The sequence below is a fragment of the Penicillium riverlandense genome (genome assembly GCF_028828495.1).
Source record: "Penicillium riverlandense strain IBT 135883 chromosome Unknown utg000002l_segment0_segment0, whole genome shotgun sequence".
Classification (NCBI taxonomy): Eukaryota; Fungi; Ascomycota; class Eurotiomycetes; order Eurotiales; family Aspergillaceae; genus Penicillium; species Penicillium riverlandense.
The window spans coordinates 1,461,939-1,480,731 of NW_026643195.1; the positions used below are offsets into that span (position 1 = coordinate 1,461,939).

At 50.1% G+C, this 18,793-nt stretch overlaps 9 protein-coding genes across 9 annotated transcripts; 5 read left to right on the forward strand and 4 right to left on the reverse strand.

Annotated features, from left to right (window-relative positions):
• Positions 1-148: 148 nt before the first annotated feature.
• On the forward strand, positions 149-1,908 carry N7474_002888 (CCCH zinc finger protein; the record flags this gene model as incomplete). The annotated part of the gene is made up of 2 exons (XM_057194303.1): positions 149-1,729; positions 1,789-1,908. 2 exons carry the CDS (start codon positions 149-151, stop codon positions 1,906-1,908), a joined length of 1,701 nt encoding a protein of 566 aa, XP_057055658.1.
• A 540-nt stretch (positions 1,909-2,448) lies between these two features.
• On the forward strand, positions 2,449-3,178 carry N7474_002889 (GPI anchored serine-threonine rich family protein; the record flags this gene model as incomplete). The annotated part of the gene is made up of 2 exons (XM_057194304.1): positions 2,449-2,665; positions 2,724-3,178. 2 exons carry the CDS (start codon positions 2,449-2,451, stop codon positions 3,176-3,178), a joined length of 672 nt encoding a protein of 223 aa, XP_057055659.1.
• A 1,088-nt stretch (positions 3,179-4,266) lies between these two features.
• Positions 4,267-5,444, forward strand: N7474_002890 (uncharacterized protein; the record flags this gene model as incomplete). The annotated part of the gene is made up of 3 exons (XM_057194305.1): positions 4,267-4,515; positions 4,595-4,893; positions 4,958-5,444. The coding sequence occupies 3 exons, from the start codon at positions 4,267-4,269 to the stop codon at positions 5,442-5,444; spliced, it is 1,035 nt and encodes a 344-aa protein (XP_057055660.1).
• Positions 5,445-5,705: 261 nt separating this feature from the next.
• On the reverse strand, positions 5,706-7,366 carry N7474_002891 (peptidase family M28; the record flags this gene model as incomplete). The annotated part of the gene is made up of 6 exons (XM_057194306.1): positions 5,706-5,780; positions 5,841-6,009; positions 6,087-6,229; positions 6,309-6,686; positions 6,756-6,922; positions 6,982-7,366. 6 exons carry the CDS (start codon positions 7,364-7,366, stop codon positions 5,706-5,708), a joined length of 1,317 nt encoding a protein of 438 aa, XP_057055661.1.
• An 868-nt stretch (positions 7,367-8,234) lies between these two features.
• On the reverse strand, positions 8,235-9,248 carry N7474_002892 (glycosyltransferase family 32 protein; the record flags this gene model as incomplete). Its single annotated transcript, XM_057194307.1, has 1 exon — positions 8,235-9,248. The coding sequence occupies one exon, from the start codon at positions 9,246-9,248 to the stop codon at positions 8,235-8,237; it is 1,014 nt and encodes a 337-aa protein (XP_057055662.1).
• A 2,940-nt stretch (positions 9,249-12,188) lies between these two features.
• On the forward strand, positions 12,189-12,806 carry N7474_002893 (uncharacterized protein; the record flags this gene model as incomplete). Its single annotated transcript, XM_057194308.1, has 1 exon — positions 12,189-12,806. The coding sequence occupies one exon, from the start codon at positions 12,189-12,191 to the stop codon at positions 12,804-12,806; it is 618 nt and encodes a 205-aa protein (XP_057055663.1).
• Positions 12,807-13,763: 957 nt separating this feature from the next.
• N7474_002894 (glycosyltransferase family 8 protein) lies at positions 13,764-15,007 on the reverse strand (the record flags this gene model as incomplete). Its single annotated transcript, XM_057194309.1, has 4 exons — positions 13,764-13,778; positions 13,984-14,386; positions 14,468-14,903; positions 14,971-15,007. 4 exons carry the CDS (start codon positions 15,005-15,007, stop codon positions 13,764-13,766), a joined length of 891 nt encoding a protein of 296 aa, XP_057055664.1.
• A 902-nt stretch (positions 15,008-15,909) lies between these two features.
• On the forward strand, positions 15,910-16,545 carry N7474_002895 (uncharacterized protein; the record flags this gene model as incomplete). Its single annotated transcript, XM_057194310.1, has 1 exon — positions 15,910-16,545. The coding sequence occupies one exon, from the start codon at positions 15,910-15,912 to the stop codon at positions 16,543-16,545; it is 636 nt and encodes a 211-aa protein (XP_057055665.1).
• Positions 16,546-16,898: 353 nt separating this feature from the next.
• Positions 16,899-18,256, reverse strand: N7474_002896 (TauD/TfdA family dioxygenase; the record flags this gene model as incomplete). Its single annotated transcript, XM_057194311.1, has 4 exons — positions 16,899-17,055; positions 17,110-17,415; positions 17,466-17,952; positions 17,998-18,256. The coding sequence occupies 4 exons, from the start codon at positions 18,254-18,256 to the stop codon at positions 16,899-16,901; spliced, it is 1,209 nt and encodes a 402-aa protein (XP_057055666.1).
• Between the last annotated feature and the right edge of the window lie 537 nt (positions 18,257-18,793).

Consider the following 18,793-nt stretch of genomic DNA (forward strand, 5'->3'; position numbering starts at 1 on the left):
GGAAGCGCATTATTGTATTGTTGCTGCTTGATCTTGCCGAACCAAAAACCCTGCCCAGCCATGCCAGACAGCTCCGGTGCACGTGACCCCGCGGAACGGATCAACCCGTCGATCGACTCAATGATTTTCTGGATCTCCAAGCACCACGATGAGCTCCCAGGGCTTTTCGTTCCCTCCTCCGCCACCGCCACCGCCTCTGTCGACGGCGGCAGCTCAGCAACTACCCTACAACTCGGCGTCTCATGGACAGCACCCGGGGCATTGGGCTCGCGGCGGCGGGGCTCGAGGAGGCCGTGGCAGAGGACATGGAAACAGAAGAGGACGCGGTGGACACGATGGTAGTCGACCTCCAGCCTATCCTTCGAATACAGCAGGATTCAACAACCATTCGCCAGTGAACTATGGGTATCATCCCCAACCGCAGCCGACACCTTACATGCCATATCCTCAGTCGCAATCCCCGAGCTACCAACTTCCTCAGAATCCGTCTCCATACGCTCCCGGCGCACCCCCACAGTCTTCCTCGCAACATCCTTATCATGCTTACAATACCTCCTCTCATTCACCGCCGACTGCATCATACCCCCACCAGCCAGGACCTGGATATTCATCCGGTGCGCCGACATCAACAAGCCCTATGCAGTGGGGTGTTGACATGCAGAGTGGTTATATGCATACACAACAAGGGTGGCCGGCACACCCACATGGTGCCAGTGACAGAAAGCCTCAGCCTCACCATCACCACAAGCGCGACCACTCGGTAGCATTTGGCAAATCCCAATCGACCGCACCGCGAACTCCTGCGCCGCCTCCCGTGCCCAGCTTTGGCAATCCCCTACCCTCGAAGCCGCCCGCAGCGGTCGACGCTACACGCAAACCACCAAAGAAGAGAAAGCGCAAACACAACCAGCTAGGCCTGACCCCCAAGACGGACGAGCACGAGTCCAGCGAGGACGACGTGGACGAAGAATCGAAGCTGGCTACCTCCGATGCGGCCCCGCTGCAATTTACCTACAAAGGGCGCACGTCTACATTGCAGTCGGCGACGGATATTGCGGCGTGGATCGCGGAGCGCAGGAAGAAGTTCCCCACTCAGGCGCGAGTAGAGGAAAAGAAGCAGGCCGCCGACGAGGCCAAATCGGCCCGGGAGGCTGCCCGAGAAGCTGCTCGGCAGAAGACCAAGCCGGCGGCAGACCCGGTCGATGAGGCGATGCGGGCACAGCAGAAGGCCGAGAAGTTGCGGCGCAACCTCGATCGGGAGCAGAAACGGTTCGCCAAGGCCGAGGCGGAGGCTGAAGCGGCTCGTCGTCGGGTAGAGGCGCTAACGAAGGCGACGGAGACGGGCATGAACCCAGAGGTGGCTGTGTCGGAGGAGCACAATGTGGGATCGCTGGCCGATGCCCACGACGCTACTCAAGAGCCCCATGACCTGTCCGGACTGTCCGATGATGACGGCGATGACTGGACGTCCTCCAGCGGCTCTAGTAATTCATCCGAGTCGGACTCAGATTCCGCACCAGAGGAGGTAAGCGCACAGCGCCAGGGACCCGAGCGCGTGCCCCCGCCACCCCGGGAGGGCCACAAGAAACCCACAGTGTGTCGCTATTTTGCTCGACATGGGCGCTGTAACCGAGGAGACCAGTGCAAGTTCTCGCATGAGGTGGCAGACCGCGGCGGCAAGACCAAGGCGACCGCCGAGACCGAGGGGCGCAAGGGGCTTTTTCAGGCTGTGAGTTTATTATTGTTTTTGCGTCCGCGCCCTGACATGATGCTGACACTTTTATTCAGCTGTTGGAGCGCCAGAGAGAAGACGAGAACCGGCTAGTGATGGAGGTGATCATGCAGCTGGGCCAGGGTGGATTGTTGGATGCTGAGCCGGAGACTCCGAGCAATACAGAGCAGAAGTAGACGACCTCGAGTTACCGAGTTAGGGCTCCTCCGATCCATGATTTGTACATTACTATTATTATTATTATGATTCACTCTCCTAGCACTACGATATCCCCACATTTTGCTGCAATCGTCCCTGGTTCTGTTTGCAATATCAATATTTCCCATGGATCATGTCTCACAACCCTCAGTTAAGCCTCCGGTAGTTGGCAATCGCTGCCGACTCAGGCAGCCTCCAAGTCCACCAATAACCAGAATTCTCGTGGGGTCCCACACGCGGCCCACGAGCCACGGACCAAAGCGCTAGTTAGTGATTGACTGAACTAGCTCGGGTATTTTTATTAGAGAGAAGCCACCCCCGGCTGTGCTGCCCCTGCCGTTTTGGTTATTCTTAGTCTTCGCTCTTTCTTCTGCGCCGTCTGCCTTTCTCTCTTTTACCTTTTATCACCCGCAGACTCACTTATCTTGACGGACTTTTCCATCATCACAATCACCGTTCCCGTATTTTATATACCCCTCCCATACCCATAACCCCCGTACACACGCATCTATACCACCATGCGCGCCGTTATCTCCATCGCCACAGCCCTCTTCGCTGCCCTCGCGACGGCCCAGAGCTCTGACAACTCCTTCAACAATCCCGCCGGTGGCTACACCTTCACAGCTGGCCAGACCACCACCCTGACCTGGAAGGCCGACACCCCCGGCACCGTGTCGCTGCGTCTGCAGCAGGCCGGTGGCGTGACGACTGCAGACTCCGGCGTGGCCATTGCCTGTAAGCACCTCCATGTTGGATAATAATGCCAAAATCTAACTGTATTTGTGACCTCCAGCCAACATCGCCAACTCGGGAACTTACAGCTGGAGCGTGCCCGCAGATCTGATCCCCGGCCAGCAGTACACCATCGAGATCATTGACGACGCCGACGAGAACGACTACAACTTCCTGCCCAAGTTCACCGTCGCTGGCGCGACGGGCGCGGCTTCTAGCACGCCTGCCTCGAGCTCGTCTTCTCCTACCAGCACCAGCGCCAGCACGACTTCGACCTCGTCGTCAACTGCGTCCACTAGCGCCACCACTCACACCACTCACACCACCCACACCACCATGAGCACCATGAGCACGGCTACCACCGGCTCGTCTCACACCTCCACCAAGTCGTCGATCTCTGAGTCTGCCTCTATGACTCCTTCGCAGTCCTCTGTGCCGACCACCAACGCAGGCGTGGCGAACCGCGTCTCGGGCGGGATGCTGGCTGCTGCTATCGGTGCGTTTGCAGTGTTGTAATGATGCATTTTTGTTGTTGTTCCTGTGTTGTTGTGTTGCAATGTCAGAACCCGGACTTGGGATTGATTCATTGGTTGCTTTGTTTTGGTAGTTTTGTGTATTCATTATTCCTTGGTTGTCTGCGGACTGGCCATAATTTCCACTACGAGAGACTCCTTCTGCATTGCGGGATTGGGTATTTTCTTTCTTGAGATGCTTGGTCAGTGAGCGATCACGAGCGTGGTTTTTCTTTCTTTTTGCGCTCCTTCTTTCTAGTAGTATGTCCCTTGGTGAAAGGTAAACAAACAATGCATCGATAGTCAGGGCACGGTAAGGAGTCCAAGTAATAACGATCTGCACAGTGGGGCCTCTAGCACGCTAAAACCAGGAAAGGAACAGCGATCGACGCCTATCGGGATTCATCGTGGGGCTGGCTGGGTGTGTTTGTGCATGAAGAAGTCACTAACTATACGACAGAACTATAGTTCTAGCATCTGCCCTGCCACGACAGAATGCCAATTGCAATCTGGATGGACCCTGTTTGTATCTTGTTTCATCATCATCATCATCATTTATTTTAGTCGATGCCATTGCCATTCGGGCCGGCTCAGCCCATGTGTTTTTCTTGCTGGTCTTCAGCTCCTGCCATGACATAATATCTCGATGCGGAAATGCAAGGTTCATTTCACCATTTCATTTTATTTTCATCTCCTCCGTGCCGAGCCTCGTGTCGGCAAGGGGACTGACCGCCCTGGTCGCTCCAAATCAGCCAGAGCCCTAGCCATTCGCCAGACAGAAACTGATCGGCTAATGTACATGTGAAATATGCGCGCACCAGGATCGGGTCTTCATCCGACCCGGTGAATCTGTACGACCATGCACCGAGTACCAGCGATGACGGCTGTGTTCGCAATGATTGTTGCTGCTGATGTTGCCTGTCCTGTCGGTCTCGCAGCCAAATGGGGCCTGACTGAACGACTATATAATGCAGAAGACAGTCCCGCGTTCAAAAATTCCCAAAAAAGATTACCAGCGCCCGGCCGGATCAGTTCTTCCCATTCTTCACTTTCTATTCTTGGAAATACGGGATAGCGTCATCGCAGATCACCATGCTCGCCCGCACTTATCTCTATCTCTCTGCTACTGCCGCATTGACCGGCTTGTCCGCGGCCCAGACCAATATCACAGCCGGTGACTGCGCCGCGTCGGATGGGTATACTTCCTGCAACGCTGATGTCGCGAATCAGTGGTCGTCGTGCGTGAATGGGTGCAATGGCGATGGCGATTGCTCGGTGAACTGTGGTTGTACCGCGCACCAGCGGTATATCAATTGCATGGCCGAGTCGTGCTGGAACCAGGTATTTTCCTTTCCTTTCTATCTTGTCTATTACGATATATAGTTAGTTCCTCAAATACTGACCCGACTTCCCCATCCAGGTCTACTCTTGCGAATACCAGCTCTTCGTACAGCAGTACTTCTCTATCTGCCCCGATGCAGTGGAGCCGATCCCCTTCTGGCCTGCACCGGATGATGCGCCACGCCGCTGCTCCTGCAGTTTGGGTAAGGTACTTCAGTCGACGCTGTCGGCTCGCAAAGAGATTGCAAAATGCATTAGCAATGTCACCAGCGATGTGGCAGATGATTTGTCCAACTTGAATGCCCTGAGCGGTGGACTTGATATCGCCAGACAGGCGACTGAATGTGCCTGCTGCGGCGCCAGCGCCAGTATTTCCGCGTAAGTCTTCCCTGCCCCCTACCTACCTTGTAACTATATCTTTTTGTTAACAAAATGAGTACAGAGCATGGGAAGTCTGCCCAAACACCGACCCCGTCCTCGCAGGCGCAGACCTCTGGGGCGTATTCTTCCCAACCGACCTGCCCGATCTATACCGCACAGTCCCAAACTGGTCCTGGGACTCCTGCGACGCCACGTTAGGCGACATAAGCTGCCCGAACGTCGGCTTCGCGGACCCCTCAGACAAATTCTACCAGCCCAACAACCTGCCCAAGAACGGCACTGCTACGCTGTCCAACGTCGCGGGCACCGTAACCGCGCCGCCCTCCGGCACAATCATCACCTGGTCTCAGTCGTCCACTACGTGGACTATTACTGCGTCCGGGTATAATGAGAAGGCTGTTGCGCAGCAGAGTCAGTTCCGCGCTACTGCCACGGGGACGGACGCGTTTGCCACGCAGACAGGGACGAATGCTGCAGCGGGGACGATGCCTACGGATATGGTGGCTGCGTTGGGGGGTGTTTTGGGGGTTGTTGTTTTGGCCTTGTAGTTAGGCCGTTGCGCACGCCACGCCTTCTTGCATCTATACTTTCTGTGGTGTAGGTAGGTCTGCAGATGGATGAGACGGTGTTGTGGTCCCTTGTCGATGGACATGCTGAGATGACTTTGTTTCTGCGATTAATTATTGCTTCTACTGTCCATGTTTTAAGTTGATTTCGAGTTTATAATATTGAAATATCTGGTATGTTATTTACTTACGAGTCTGCACCTAGGTACTTGCTTTAAACTCCCACTAAGCCCGAGGAAGTGATTATCTCCATTTGTTATCCCACCCAGACTGCTCTACCACAAAGGCGATCGCCAACTCTGTGAATCGTGCCATATGCTATCCGTACTCCTCAGCAGAAATTCTCATAATAGAATAGAAAGGGAGAATCAGACTCACATCAACTGAGAAATAGCCCGTTTCATCGTCAACCCACATAGTGTCGCACACTCCGTGAACATACGGATCGAATTCGCCCGGAAAGCCGCCAGCCTTGGGGTTTCCCTCAGAAGCAAAAGCAGCCGGGTAACCGAGTTGCGTGTAAGACATGTAGTCCGAGCCAGCCCCCCTGCGTCCGTCAGCTAAAGGTGTGCAAACAAACAAGCAAGCACGCACGCAAGAAAGAACGAGCTCAGCTTAACTTACCCGGGAAGTTCGTAGACCTTGGCAGGAATCGAGATGTACTTCTTGCTCAGGCCCACTGTCCAGTTTGTGAGCGCGTCATCTGCCTGAGTTGCTATAAAGCCAATAGTCTCAGTTGCGTTCCGAGAAATGAAGGCTGTCATGTCCTGCATAGATATTTTATCATTAGTATTATCGTAGCATGGTATCAAAACCAGATTGTATGGGACCAATGAGCCCACTCACAAATTCCATCATCGCCCCAATCCGCGCCCCCTGCTCTTTCTTGTACCGGGCAATATGCTGACTACCCAGCAATCCCCCTTCTTCGGCAGCATACCAGTGAAACTCGACCGGGCCATTCTTGGGGGTATACCCAGTCTCAGCCAGAATCCGGAATGCCTCGAGGATACTGACGGTGCCGGAACAGTCATCGTCCGCGCCGGGTGCAGGAAGGAGCGGGAAGAGATAGTTGGCTGAGTCCTGGTGCGCGCCGAGGATGGTCAACGGCGCGGAGAAATTGCGGACCTTGGGCTCGAAGCGTGCGATGATGGATGATTGGCGGAAAGGGTGGGTGAAATATTCCAGTGAGATGTGGGTGCGATGGGGAGATTTGGCGATGATCTTAGTTGTTTCAATGTTAACACCGTCTTGGTAAGTAGCTGCTGGTGGATTCGATCATGGAATGATTACCTGGGCAATATGGTCATGAAGCCACTCCGAGCTTAGTTCTCCATAGATGTCATCGAAGTAGCGGTTGTAGTAGCCGGTCATGTGCTCGAGGACACCGAGCATTCGTCCGGTGTCAACCTTAGGGAATAGAGGCCGGACAAGCGACTCATGTACTAGATCAGGAAGATCTGCCAGATGAAACGTCAACCGGAGTCTGATACAGCACACAAGGATAGAGCCAGCTTACTTGGCTTTCCAGCCGACGCCTCATGCACCAGCTCCGCATAGAACTCCGCATGATCAGTGATATCTATGAACTTCTTCACCTGTCTCCGCAGACGCAGCTTATCTCCCTCGGTCATCCATTCTGGCTTCGATTCGCCGATAACCTGCAAGAGGCGAGGCTCAGCTAAGACCGCTTCGGCTTCAGGTTGAAGAGCAACGAAGGCCGCGACCGGGTCTGAATACTCGTTCAGCACAGCCAGGACATCATCGGGAACAGTGTAATCGCCGTGTTGGGGCCACACGCTCGGAATGTCGGGGGCCGGCGCGAGGACGTGTTGCGTGTCGTGGGGCACCGCTGTTGCTAGGTGGGCGGTGCCCCAGAGATAGGCGAGGATAGAACCTCGCATGATTATGATTATCTGGAGGAAAAGATTTGTTCAAACGGTAAGGCTTTTCCGAGTGATGCAATTGAAAGCGTTGCCTGCGCCGCGGGGTCCCCACTTGGTTAGCGCACAGACAAACAGACCTAGGGGGCAAAGACAAACGGCGCTCGGAGTCCGGAGTTTGGGGTAGATCGCTCGTATAACGGGCAACCAAGGGTCTATACTAGACTCTAGGCAACAGTCCACCGTCTACCTTGGCCAATAATGATGAGATTCTCACCGCTACTCCCTTCATAGCAATACGACCTTGTTTAATACTGCGGACGTATAGTAAGGGCAATCTCGGTTATTCCCGAGATAGAGCATCAAGTGGGCCAGTATTGAGGGACTGGGGACAACTTGACTGTAACAATAACAATAATCGCAAAGAGTGTTAACTAGTGCCAAAGGTGTTACTAAGTTGTGCTCTGGCGAAGTGTCGTTGCCATGCGTCCATGGCGTGGCATTGTAGGTCGGCGGCGAAGTTGATGCCGTCTGCACCGCCAGAATAGGTACGAGCGAACTGCATATAATCCACACTGCGCCTAAACGTTCAAGAAATCGTCGATATGGAAGCACAAGATCTATCGATTAACTTTCCCGATCGGTGGCACCCGATATTTTGACCGTGGTTTAATAGACAACTCACTCAGACGTTCACTACATTCTCTTCCTAGCAAGCTAGGCTCTAACGATTCCGACAGCCGTAACTCTCGCAATTGATATGTAGACTTACCAGGCCTATTTAGATCCAGATCTATCTGGTCATTGCCATTATCTTGTGAATTATAGAATAAATCGAGCATTCATAAAGGGTCATGTCTATAATATACATCTAAAGAGCACAGTACAATCACGATGATGACCAATACACACCTCTAGCACCCCCGTAAACTGTCCTCTGCAAAAACCCTCTGGCTTCACCCCAGCATCCTCTCTTAACAACACAGACAAGGACGAATACCGTCATAAGAAGAAAAGAGACAACCATCAACCAGTGCCCATGATCCGCCACGTAGTTCAAAGCCCGCCCATCCGGTCCATGCCATGATCTCCCAGCCGCATGTCCTACCATCGCGCGGACGTATCCATCATCTATAAGCCCCAGGTTGTGCTGCTGTCCGCTATGTAGCCATGCGTACTCTTGAAACGCGGCCGTCACCATCGTCGGACCCGTGGACCAAAACACTTGTAGATACGGTAGGAGAATATGTCGCGATGCCGCACCTCGCCGCTTAGCCTTGTAGAGCGCCCACTCAAGGAACGAGGACCCGCGCTCGGCTAAAATGAAGTGGTTGCTAAGACCCGAGGCCGCTGACGTAGGGGCGAAGATGGTTGGCAGCCCGAGGCGTTGGAGGCATTGGATCTTTGTGACGTCGCGCGGGAAAACGTCTAGGTCTGCGTATAGACCACCCTCTGCATGGAGGACGACTAGCCTAGCGATGTCGGCGCGTTGGATGTTGTGAGAGTACTCTTCGTATGTGGAGAGTAGCCAGGCGTACTTGGTCTTGATGAGTCGGAGGACGTCGTCATCGGTCCAGAGCTTGACGGTGTAGTTGAACGGCCTGGTCTTGTCCTTCCACACGTCATGAGACGCTTTCATTTCCTTAGAAAACGTTCGGACATCGGTGGTTTTCCATATTTGGTGAACGATGCTCGGTATTTCTGGTTCCGCAACTGACTTGGAATTGTTTAGGGGCTGGAGACCATCGGGGATGCATCTATCGATTATATCAAGTGAGTCGGATATCCGGCTGGCGAAGGCAGAGTCAATTGCAAAGCTGAGCTGATGGATAACGAAAACAATGAGGAGACAGAGAATAACCAGAACAGACTTGGTCGGTCTGCTCCCTAACAAAACAACCATGATAGGTTATTTCATGAGATGAGACACCGAAACTTTAAGAATCTCCGTTGCCAGCAAGCAAGAAGAGGTAAGAGTCCGCAGTGGGAGCGCGAACAAAGTAAATATAGTCCGAAGGGTAGAGTAGAAGAGATCTGGCGATACGGGCTTTTCTAGCAGATTTACAGCGTGATTACTTTGGGTTTTAGGGTAAGACATACTCTACGTCCGTTGAAACCAACATCGACCTAACTAGACCATACTATAATACACAGTCTGAAGATCGAATATTTGGACCCTTTCTGGAAAACAGAGATGATCTGTGTGGGACTGAATGAGAATCAATCGTCGTGTAGAAGGGGGAATTACAAAGATCATCACCTGTAGTGCAACCCAAGTACAGGGCTAGACTAAAAACTAAGGCGTAGTTCTCGCTTGGGCGTTATACCGTCTTGGCCTTGCGTTAATGGTGCTGCCTTGATCCTGACTAGTCCAAGGCGTCCAAAAGCGAACACTTCCTCAGTGGCTTTTCCATTCTAAATATAATTTTGCAATATGGCCTTCAGCACTTATTTTATTTTCCCGGACCGCTGCATCCACTTAGATACCCTAGAAACACTGGCAAAGCAGGAAAACTTAGCAAAAAAAAAATAGAGCCAACTCAGTACGTGACCCAATTTAATGCCTACCTCTTTTGATTTACAGTATATCCACTAGAAACTGAGATATTTGTTATAATATACAAGTTGTACAGAGAAGATCGGCTCGGGGTTAACTAACGATACGATAGAACTTACTAATCTACTAAAAAAGGGTCTTGGAAACAAACCCGAGCCGATGGCTCCACAAGGGCAGCGGTAAGATTCGATACCCCGTATAGAAGCCGTGCTGCCTAACAAGCAGTGGCTGCCTAGATATCAGCCCCATCATAGGTCTGGGAAGGAATTTTACTACGACAATTCTTTTGATTTACAAAATAATTCCCGACCCCTCCTGCCTCCGTAATTATGAACATTGGGGTCCATGAGACTCCAATAATGAAGACTGGATAGGAGTATGGATGGGGCCGACAGCACGTATTTGCGGATGACATCTTTCAGCCATGACTCTGATCAAACATAAATCGTATGATTTACTGCTACTAGTTTATTATTACTATTATACAGTAGCAGATGGCAAGCGGGCTGACAGAAACTGGCGCAAATGAGGCCGTTTTAGGCCGTCGGTTAGTGAACCCGACAAATGACTACTATTAGGAGATCCGGTGGGAGTGAACACACTACAGCAGTTTTCGAAATCAGTTTTCGAAATCAGTTATCTCCACACTCTCACGACTTGATTCCCGGAAAATAAATCCGAAGGATGCGAGTTTCGATTGGATAGGATACCATAAGCCCCGCTTTCCAGACCGCTTCCTATAATAGTAGCAGTACCTTACAATACGACTACGAGACCTCTCGGAGTGTATTTTACACGAAATTGCTATACACATTTTACCCTCCTTTCCAATCGAAGACAAACCAAACTTCCTCCCATCACCCTTGGGCATCTTCTCGGGTGTTACATTTCTCCATACGGCATCGCTCGAAGATTCAATGAAGATGTTTTTTGCTTCATTTACCCTCAGAATTACTTCTACAACTAGCGACCTTCTTGACAGAAAGAGATATCAACTCATTGTCTCCAGCAAACAGACAACTCCATTCTCTCCTTAATCCATGCTTCTACAGACTGGATGCTTGAGGCTCAAATGCCGCTCTGCTTTGGGGTGCTCAAAATGGAAACGAGAGTACAGCTCGAATATGTTTACAAGAAGGGGCCAAAGTTGGAGTGATCGGCAAGGAAGGCCGGACTCCATTATCCTTGGCTACACAGCACGGATATGAGGCGGTGGTGAAGCTATTGCTTGAGACAGAGGGGGTGAATGTTGACTCGAAGGATTTTGATGCTCGCACGCCCCTATCCTAGGCTGCGGAGCACGATCGTGGGGAAGTGGCAAAGCTATTACTTGAGACACGGCGGTTAGATGTGAACTCAAAGGACTCCGATAAATGGACGCCATTGTTCTAGGCTGGACAGTCGGCAATACTTTGCAAAATCTCATTATTTCGAATCGTCTTAACATATTTGTCCTAGAAAATTGACATTCACGCAAACCTCCGAAGCCATTCGGCACATAGTTATCCCGACTAGACCGGTATGGTAAAAGAAACTGCCGCCTAATTCCACCACCCTACTCCTCCTCCCTTCTTCCCTTTCTCCCCTTTCCTCCATCTTCGTCAACACGAACTCCTTATATGCCTCAAGTCGTATATTTGCAGTACAACCAAAAGAACAAGCTGGCATAGCTTTCGTTAGGATCTTTACATACTTTTCGCTCTTCACCGCATTTCCTTCAACACTAGCCACGGCCTCACGCTCTTACTTCGCCCGAATTGGCGCGGACGCGGACCTTTAAAATTCGATTTTGCGAGAAAATCCGTCGCTTTTTTTTTTTTTTTTTTTTATAACAGCTCTGTCTATGTGACACTTAGCTCTGATAAAAACAAGCCACATGACTTTACTAGGTCAGCCATAACAAAATTCTTGCAAATCGTCCGGTTGAATAACTGGGCTACAGAGGACCCAAATGTAAAACCAAGTCCATTTCGCTTCCTGGACTTGCCCTTCGAGCTCCGAAGCCAGATAATCAAATTCTCAATCAGCCGAAATTGTCCTAAAACGAAGCCATGTCGTGACTTTTCCTGGGTTGAGTTTGAGATAGAACCGCATGAGTTCATTGTCAGTGCTACAGGTCTCAAATCCCGCGTCTTCGCATATTTGAACCTTCTCTCTGTTTGCCGGCAGGTACGGCATGAATCAATGGCCATCATTTTTCAAAACACCTCGGTATGCCTGCAGGTCGAGACACCCAAGTATGGTGGATTTAGCAAAGTCGCTACGTCAATATCTAAAAATCTCGATATGTTGAAGGCGTACCCTCTATTATGTGACTCGGCACGAGAGGTCACGGTTATCTTTCATCCCGAGCCAGGTCACGTTAATGGCCCGTTGATCGTGACAGGGGACAATGCCCCTCCACTGATAAAGCAACCAAAGCTACTCATTCTTATTGGACTAATCGTTTGCATTGTGGGGCCTGCGTTCGCCTTGGCCAAGCTTGCCAGCTGGGTTCACAGATCCGCTCCTTTTCAAAAGAGGCATGTTGATCTTCGTGATCTCGTGAACACAATTACTTTTGGTTTCAGGAGCCGCAAATCCTTGAAAATTGTTCTCTATTTGGAGGACTTGTGTCTTCAAGATCTCAAGATTATCCTAGACTTGTTCGAAGCGCCGTTTGGTTCCATCTCACTGGAAGAACGATGGATACAGCGGCAACATCCGCTTTTTGGACACCGTGTGATGGAACAGTATGAGATTGATTATAAGAAAACTGTCGACGCTGCCACTCAAGAATCCGGGCACATGCTACTTTCTACTATCTGTCCAAGCTTGGAAGAATATGAGGTGTATGAGACTGAATTTGTGGACAAAAGGGGGTGCGAGATGATCGGGAAAAGACGAAGAGTTTGGCTAGATTGATGTCTATGAGTAGATCTGGGTACAGTCCCCCCATGGGCGGGGAGGTGAAGCCCACAGCCCTGCCCAAGCGTGCCCATTTTGTGCATAATGTGCTAAATAGGATGGAGACTTTAATGGGCTGAACAGTCTACTCAGGGATCGAGGCTCACGCTCAATGCTAGACAAAAACCCCATTCAAATTTTACAAGTGCGCGCACCCCGAACCTACTAAGCGAGGCACAGAGCGATGGAGCTGGTTTACAGCATGAGTCGCTTCCAATAGAAAAAGATGAAACCGGATCAAAAGCTACCTTTTGTCGGTGGTCAGTTTGCGCTTGGTACGGCCGCTTGTTGATGTAATATCAGCGAGCATTTTTTCGTCGAACAATTACCTCTAATATTTTGACGTGTCATTGTGAAAGAGGCAAGGGAACAGAAAAATTATATATTCTCCTGTGTCCTTTTGACACCTCTTGCCTGTCGTCAGTCGCATCTTTACGATAATGTAAGTTATATTCCCATGGTTCATGCTCCACAGACTGAGCTATATATTCCATGTGATATGGGCTCATCTCCACAGAGTAACCACAATTCCCCTATTAGCTTTGTGGAGAAGCCAGATTTAGTTTGATCCTGGTACCGAATGAGAGGCGCAATTGGGTATTGGGTAGCGCGGAGCCATGTAGAAAAATAAAATAAAATAATTTCTCTATCAGGGTAAGCTCTCTCTAGCACAAGCACAGCGGCCTACATTATCACTAGCGGGCCAACAAAAAAAAGAAAGAAAAGAAAGAAGAAAAAAAAGGAAGGTTGACTTGTAGGATCAAAACGGAACTGATGAGAAAGGGGCAAAGCGGGCGAGCGATCTTGATCATCAGATCTACCAAGCGATTGTACGAGCGACCATGGGAAATTACAGTTCTGTGACGATGACTCGTTGACAGTGGTTTGGCAAGTACCGTTACAGTTCTGCCGGAATTACAGAGCGGTGATCTAAGAGGGGTTAGCTTGTCTCGGATAATTCTCGGGGAGAGAAGTCGCAAGAGTATGGTGGTATAACTGATTTTGAAAACTACTGTATAGCGACGAATAGAGAGCAGTGATCTATATATTCTAGAGGAACGGTTCAAAATTGGTCCCTCGTGCCTCTATTTTGTTCATCTTCTATCCTTTCTCCATTCAATTCAGTCCACCATACATGGGACGGGTCTTGGACCTGTTTAGGTTCTTCCTGCTTTTCTGTCCATTCATCCCACGGTTTCGGGCTGAGTATGTAATGTATATTTTTCACATTCTCATCACGCCATATGGCGTCGTGCACGCCTCTCCACCGGAGAGTTTTGAGTGCGTTGTATATGTATGGGAGTGCAACCCAGCGACCGTAAAATATGTCTCCGAGAAGAGACTGATCGGCAAAGTCATACTCCGATGTTGTAGAGGTGTTGAGCTGTTCAAGGATTTTCTCATAGGTTCCTTGGGCTGGATTTACCACCTGGAGGCCCCCATTAGGTATCCCCAAACCGGCAGTGGCGCAGGCCCCAGAGATTTGGGCGATGTCGGGGTTGTTGTGCTGAGCAGTATAAGCACAATTGGCCGGAATCCTTTCCGAGATGTCAGATCAGTCATGCTGCAAAACCACTCGCATGCTCATGCTTGTCTATAAGAAAGGTGATTCGTCTTACCAGTTCTTCGGATAGTGAGGTTTACCAAGCGGATTGCAGACGCAAGCATGACTAGCGGCAAACACTCGATTTCCATTCCCAGCCATTTCCGGCGGATCCAAATCGACATCCATTAGTTCGTCCATGTTTTGAAGTACTACCATATCGCTGTCAAGTTGCACGACGCGATCGTATTCAACGAGGGAGAAAGGCGTCAATTTGCTCCAGCAATCATAGAAACGCACATCGTTGGTGAAGTCCTTGGGAGCTGACGGAAGGAGATAGGGAACATGCCGCTTCATTAATCCCCGTGAATCAAGGGCTTTGTGGCCATCGGCGGAGAGCGAATCCGTGTAGAGAACGACGAGCGGATATTTTGAGCCCACTTTTCTGAGAGAGTATTCAAGCGTGAGAAGACCAGATAGGTACGCGGTATTTGTTATGAGCGTGGTCCAAACTGAAAAGTATTATTATACTGAAAATGGTATTACTGAGCAACTGTATATCAGTGCAGCAATCCGTACCTTTCGAGACATTTTCTTGCTGGATGCCGTCGCCCATGATTTCGGCGGTCGCAACAAGATTTGTTCGGGGATTTCCTTTCCTTCGCTTCTATTGGCCGCAGAAAATCGAAACGCTCATTCCACAACTGAATTTGGCTGTCGGGCTTGGATGTACAACGGCGGCTGGCAACGCACCTCCTGAGAATTAGTGTGCGAGGGCAGGCACTCTTGCCCCGAAATGTACGCGATCGGCACGGTTATCCGTCTCGCTTACGATAACATACGGGGGGATGTCCCACCTGTTCTTTACATAATCCAAAAGAAATCACTTCAAATACCGATAATCCCTAAGTCTCGGTCCAAATACTTACTGCTTCTGATTATACCTCTTATGTATCCCAAGTAGGAACAGAGATTGCACGGTCCTGATCTATGTTTACCAGGGTTCAAAATTTCCACCAAAGGCGGTGTAGGATAGGGCCGCTGGCTATCGAGTTGCCGGTGGGCTAGAATCTGAGTGGTACTCGTGCTGTATGAAATATCGTCGATCAAAACGCTGGACTCGTGCATGGTCCTGTATTTCTGATCACTAATCGATTTTGTTCTGTCTCACACGCTCTTGGAAGACATTTTGAATTTTTCCCCCGTATTGACGCGGCACCGTACACACCCGAGTGAGACAGCCCAGGCATCAATATCGAGTTATCTCTCAGCATTGGAGAACTTGCGCGCGTTTATTTTTGACCCCATGATTCTCATAAACTATCCAAGAATGTGTATCCTGCAATGTTTGAACAAAGGGTCGATAAGTGCTTACAGATGTTGGCTGGGGTTGTTGGTTCATAAACACCAAATGCTTTTAAGTGCGCCTTTCCAGGACGCAAATCACCTGGCAAATGGGTACTTGAATACGCAGTAAAAGGATTCGGTGGCGCTCACAGTGGGAGACATCTTTACAATATGGTTGGTGGCAACGTGAACGAAGTGGACTTCTTGTTCATGAAGGCAAGTGATGCGAAAAGAGAACCAACGGAAGATACAGCTGTTCTTCAATTGCCTAGCAACCACGGCGGGTTGTGTGATGTGACATTATACGTCCCTCCTAGAGAATGTGCTGTTCTCAATGAAGCTTTGGATAACCTTCCATGGACATTTCTGTCATGGTCGATCCACCGAGGGCTTCGCGATATCCTGGTTACTTTTGCAAAGGGAAGGATGGACCATTTTCGCACCTCTCTAGCAGACACACTCCGTTTTGCGGTAGGAAAATGGCCAGAAAAATTGGACGCTAGAGGGTGGAATCCGCGTTTTGTTAGGGAAGACATGGCAGACTTGGCTGCAAGCGCTGTCTTGGCTGGCCGGGGAAATTCTGGTGACGCCGTTCGAGTCGTAACTGAAATAGCAGCCATGTTGTGGGACGGCTCTATTTCAGCTCTCGATGAGACACAGTTCTGGAGGCATGCAATTCCCGAACCTTCTCCGATCCTCAGCCCCATGGTCGTTGTCGCTCTTGTCAAGTGCTTCGTGTTGGAGTGGAGTATTGACTTGGACTACCAGATGTACCACGATTTGCCGTTGGAGATGTATCTTGGGTGAGCTGGCGGGGATATCTTCAAATCTAGGAATGAGTCTCTGAACTTATATATTGATCATCACTGCGCGCCAATAAGCTAGCTCTGCACGCTGTGGTTATATAGAACAGTAGTGTAGTCGGGAATAGATGCGGGTAGTCAGAAGCTTGTTGTAGAGGCTCTAGGTCAAAAAGTAATTATACTGACTAAATAAAGTAATTGGTATTTCTTAGACAGCAAGTTTACGGACCATTTCACAGTATCAGATTTGATCTGGAATGTGTCGTCAATGGAGGGTATAGTCGATACCATAGTTCGACTAAGGATTATAACGGGTGACATAGACTGAATCGCCAGAGAGCCGCCAATTCCCAAGACCTACGAACCTAAATTCTTTCGCAGAGCAGGCTCCAGAGGAAATATTTGTTCATCCTCTGTAACATTTTTGTAGACTGTATCCCAGCGGTGTTGAAGCGGTCCAGGAGTCGTCCAAGCATTCTCAGGGTCACGAATCCAAAGTCGGAGAAGGTACCGTCTACTCTTCGTTAGAGAGATTTCAACTAATGTCAAGGTATAAAGAAGCACTGACTCTTTCCCAGGCTCATCTCTAAATCCATTCCGTGCATGGAAAATACTGAGATTGTTGATATATTGCACATCTCCTTTTTGGAAGTCTAGCGAGGCACAGTGTGCTTCTGCCAGAAAGTGCAGAGCGTCCAGTGCTTCTGCCTGCGCTTCAGTTATCGGAGGAATATCGGGAGACCTAGGCTGGGAGAGGAATCCCGTAAAGTATCTCCGGGCATACTGGATGAGGACACGCTCGGGAGTCGTTGCGGTGGCTGGTTGGTGATATAGAAGAGGACGGAGCGTGTATGGTTTCTCGGGGTTGTTGAACCTTGAACGGGTTAGCTTAGAAGGTAGTATGTTGATCTAAAATGCTCATACCCGTCAACCGGCCAATCCTGCGAGAGAGTGTGGATCAAATCAGGTCGCTCCTTTGCAAGAATGTTGTACACATTCCAGCTGCTGGAGAGATAACTCTCCCCCGCTTCTGCCGCAGGACTCAAGCAGAGCAGTGAAACAATATCCCCCGCATCTGTATGGAATACCTGCTTGTCAGCGGTGTTGGAAGGCGCACCAATCTGCCCTTTGTTCACAGTGCTGGTGAGGTCCTTGATATGAGACAGCATCGGAGAGGTTCCATTTTGCAGTCGTGTGTCTTGCTGACGGCCACGAATGCTTCCGATGTGGGAGGATACTCCAGTGTAGATTATGATATTGTCCTCTTGGGAATAGTCATCGATGCGCAGGCCACGGACAACAACGAATCCTCGGCCATTATGAATCTCGCTGGAGAGATCCCTCAAGATTGGACGAAGATTCGGAAGAGGGAAAGTTGACTCATTAATGTGTCCCAATGGCTTGTTCAGCGCTGGCTATACTGTTAGATCAAGACTAATAGACCAAAAATCCGTACCTTTGAAACTTTTCAGGGCAGCATCGATCTCATCCAGCTGAGCATCACTCAGTTGATAAATCCAGTCGCTCCGTTTCTCAACATCTTTTCCCTCCCAAACGAGCGGGGAAACCAGTTTCTGAGGAAATCCTGCCGGCAAGCTAGTCTGCAACGACTCTGTCTCCTTGCGACGACGGGTACGCGCTTGATATTGCGCCAAGTTCGGATGATACTGGATCTCCGGCTGAACGGGCTTGGTGATGGTTTGAACGGCAGACATGATGGATGGACTCTACCTTAATAGAGGGCCTAGAGGGGTTGAAAAACTAGGGCCAAGACGCTGGCTATGAATCTTTGCTGTTGCGCAATACTGCTCGTGCCGCTGCTAATATAGCCGATCGCGTGTTATCGCGTCATATCATCCCCCGCATCGACGTTGATTACCCGGCGTGCAACTATTCGTCATCATTTGCGACATTAGTCTCATCCACGACGAGCTCGACCGAGTTACATAGATCGGCAGACCAAGTCTCAACAAGGTGGCATAATTGACGTGGAATGTAATCCATAGCTGGGGCAGGAAAATTGTCTATACACGTGTGGGAGTTCATTTATCCCGACTCGTCGCTCTCGCAGATTGATGTCGATGTTCAGTCTAGAATACGTACCCGCACTTGGCGACACACAGCCGAGGTGGGCCAAACGCTCGCTTTCTAGTGTAGTCTTGTATGCATATTGCCGGGCTAAACGATGACAACATTCCATGCTACATTATTGTCATCGCGCGGACTCCAACGACGTGTGGAATGGCATGTCA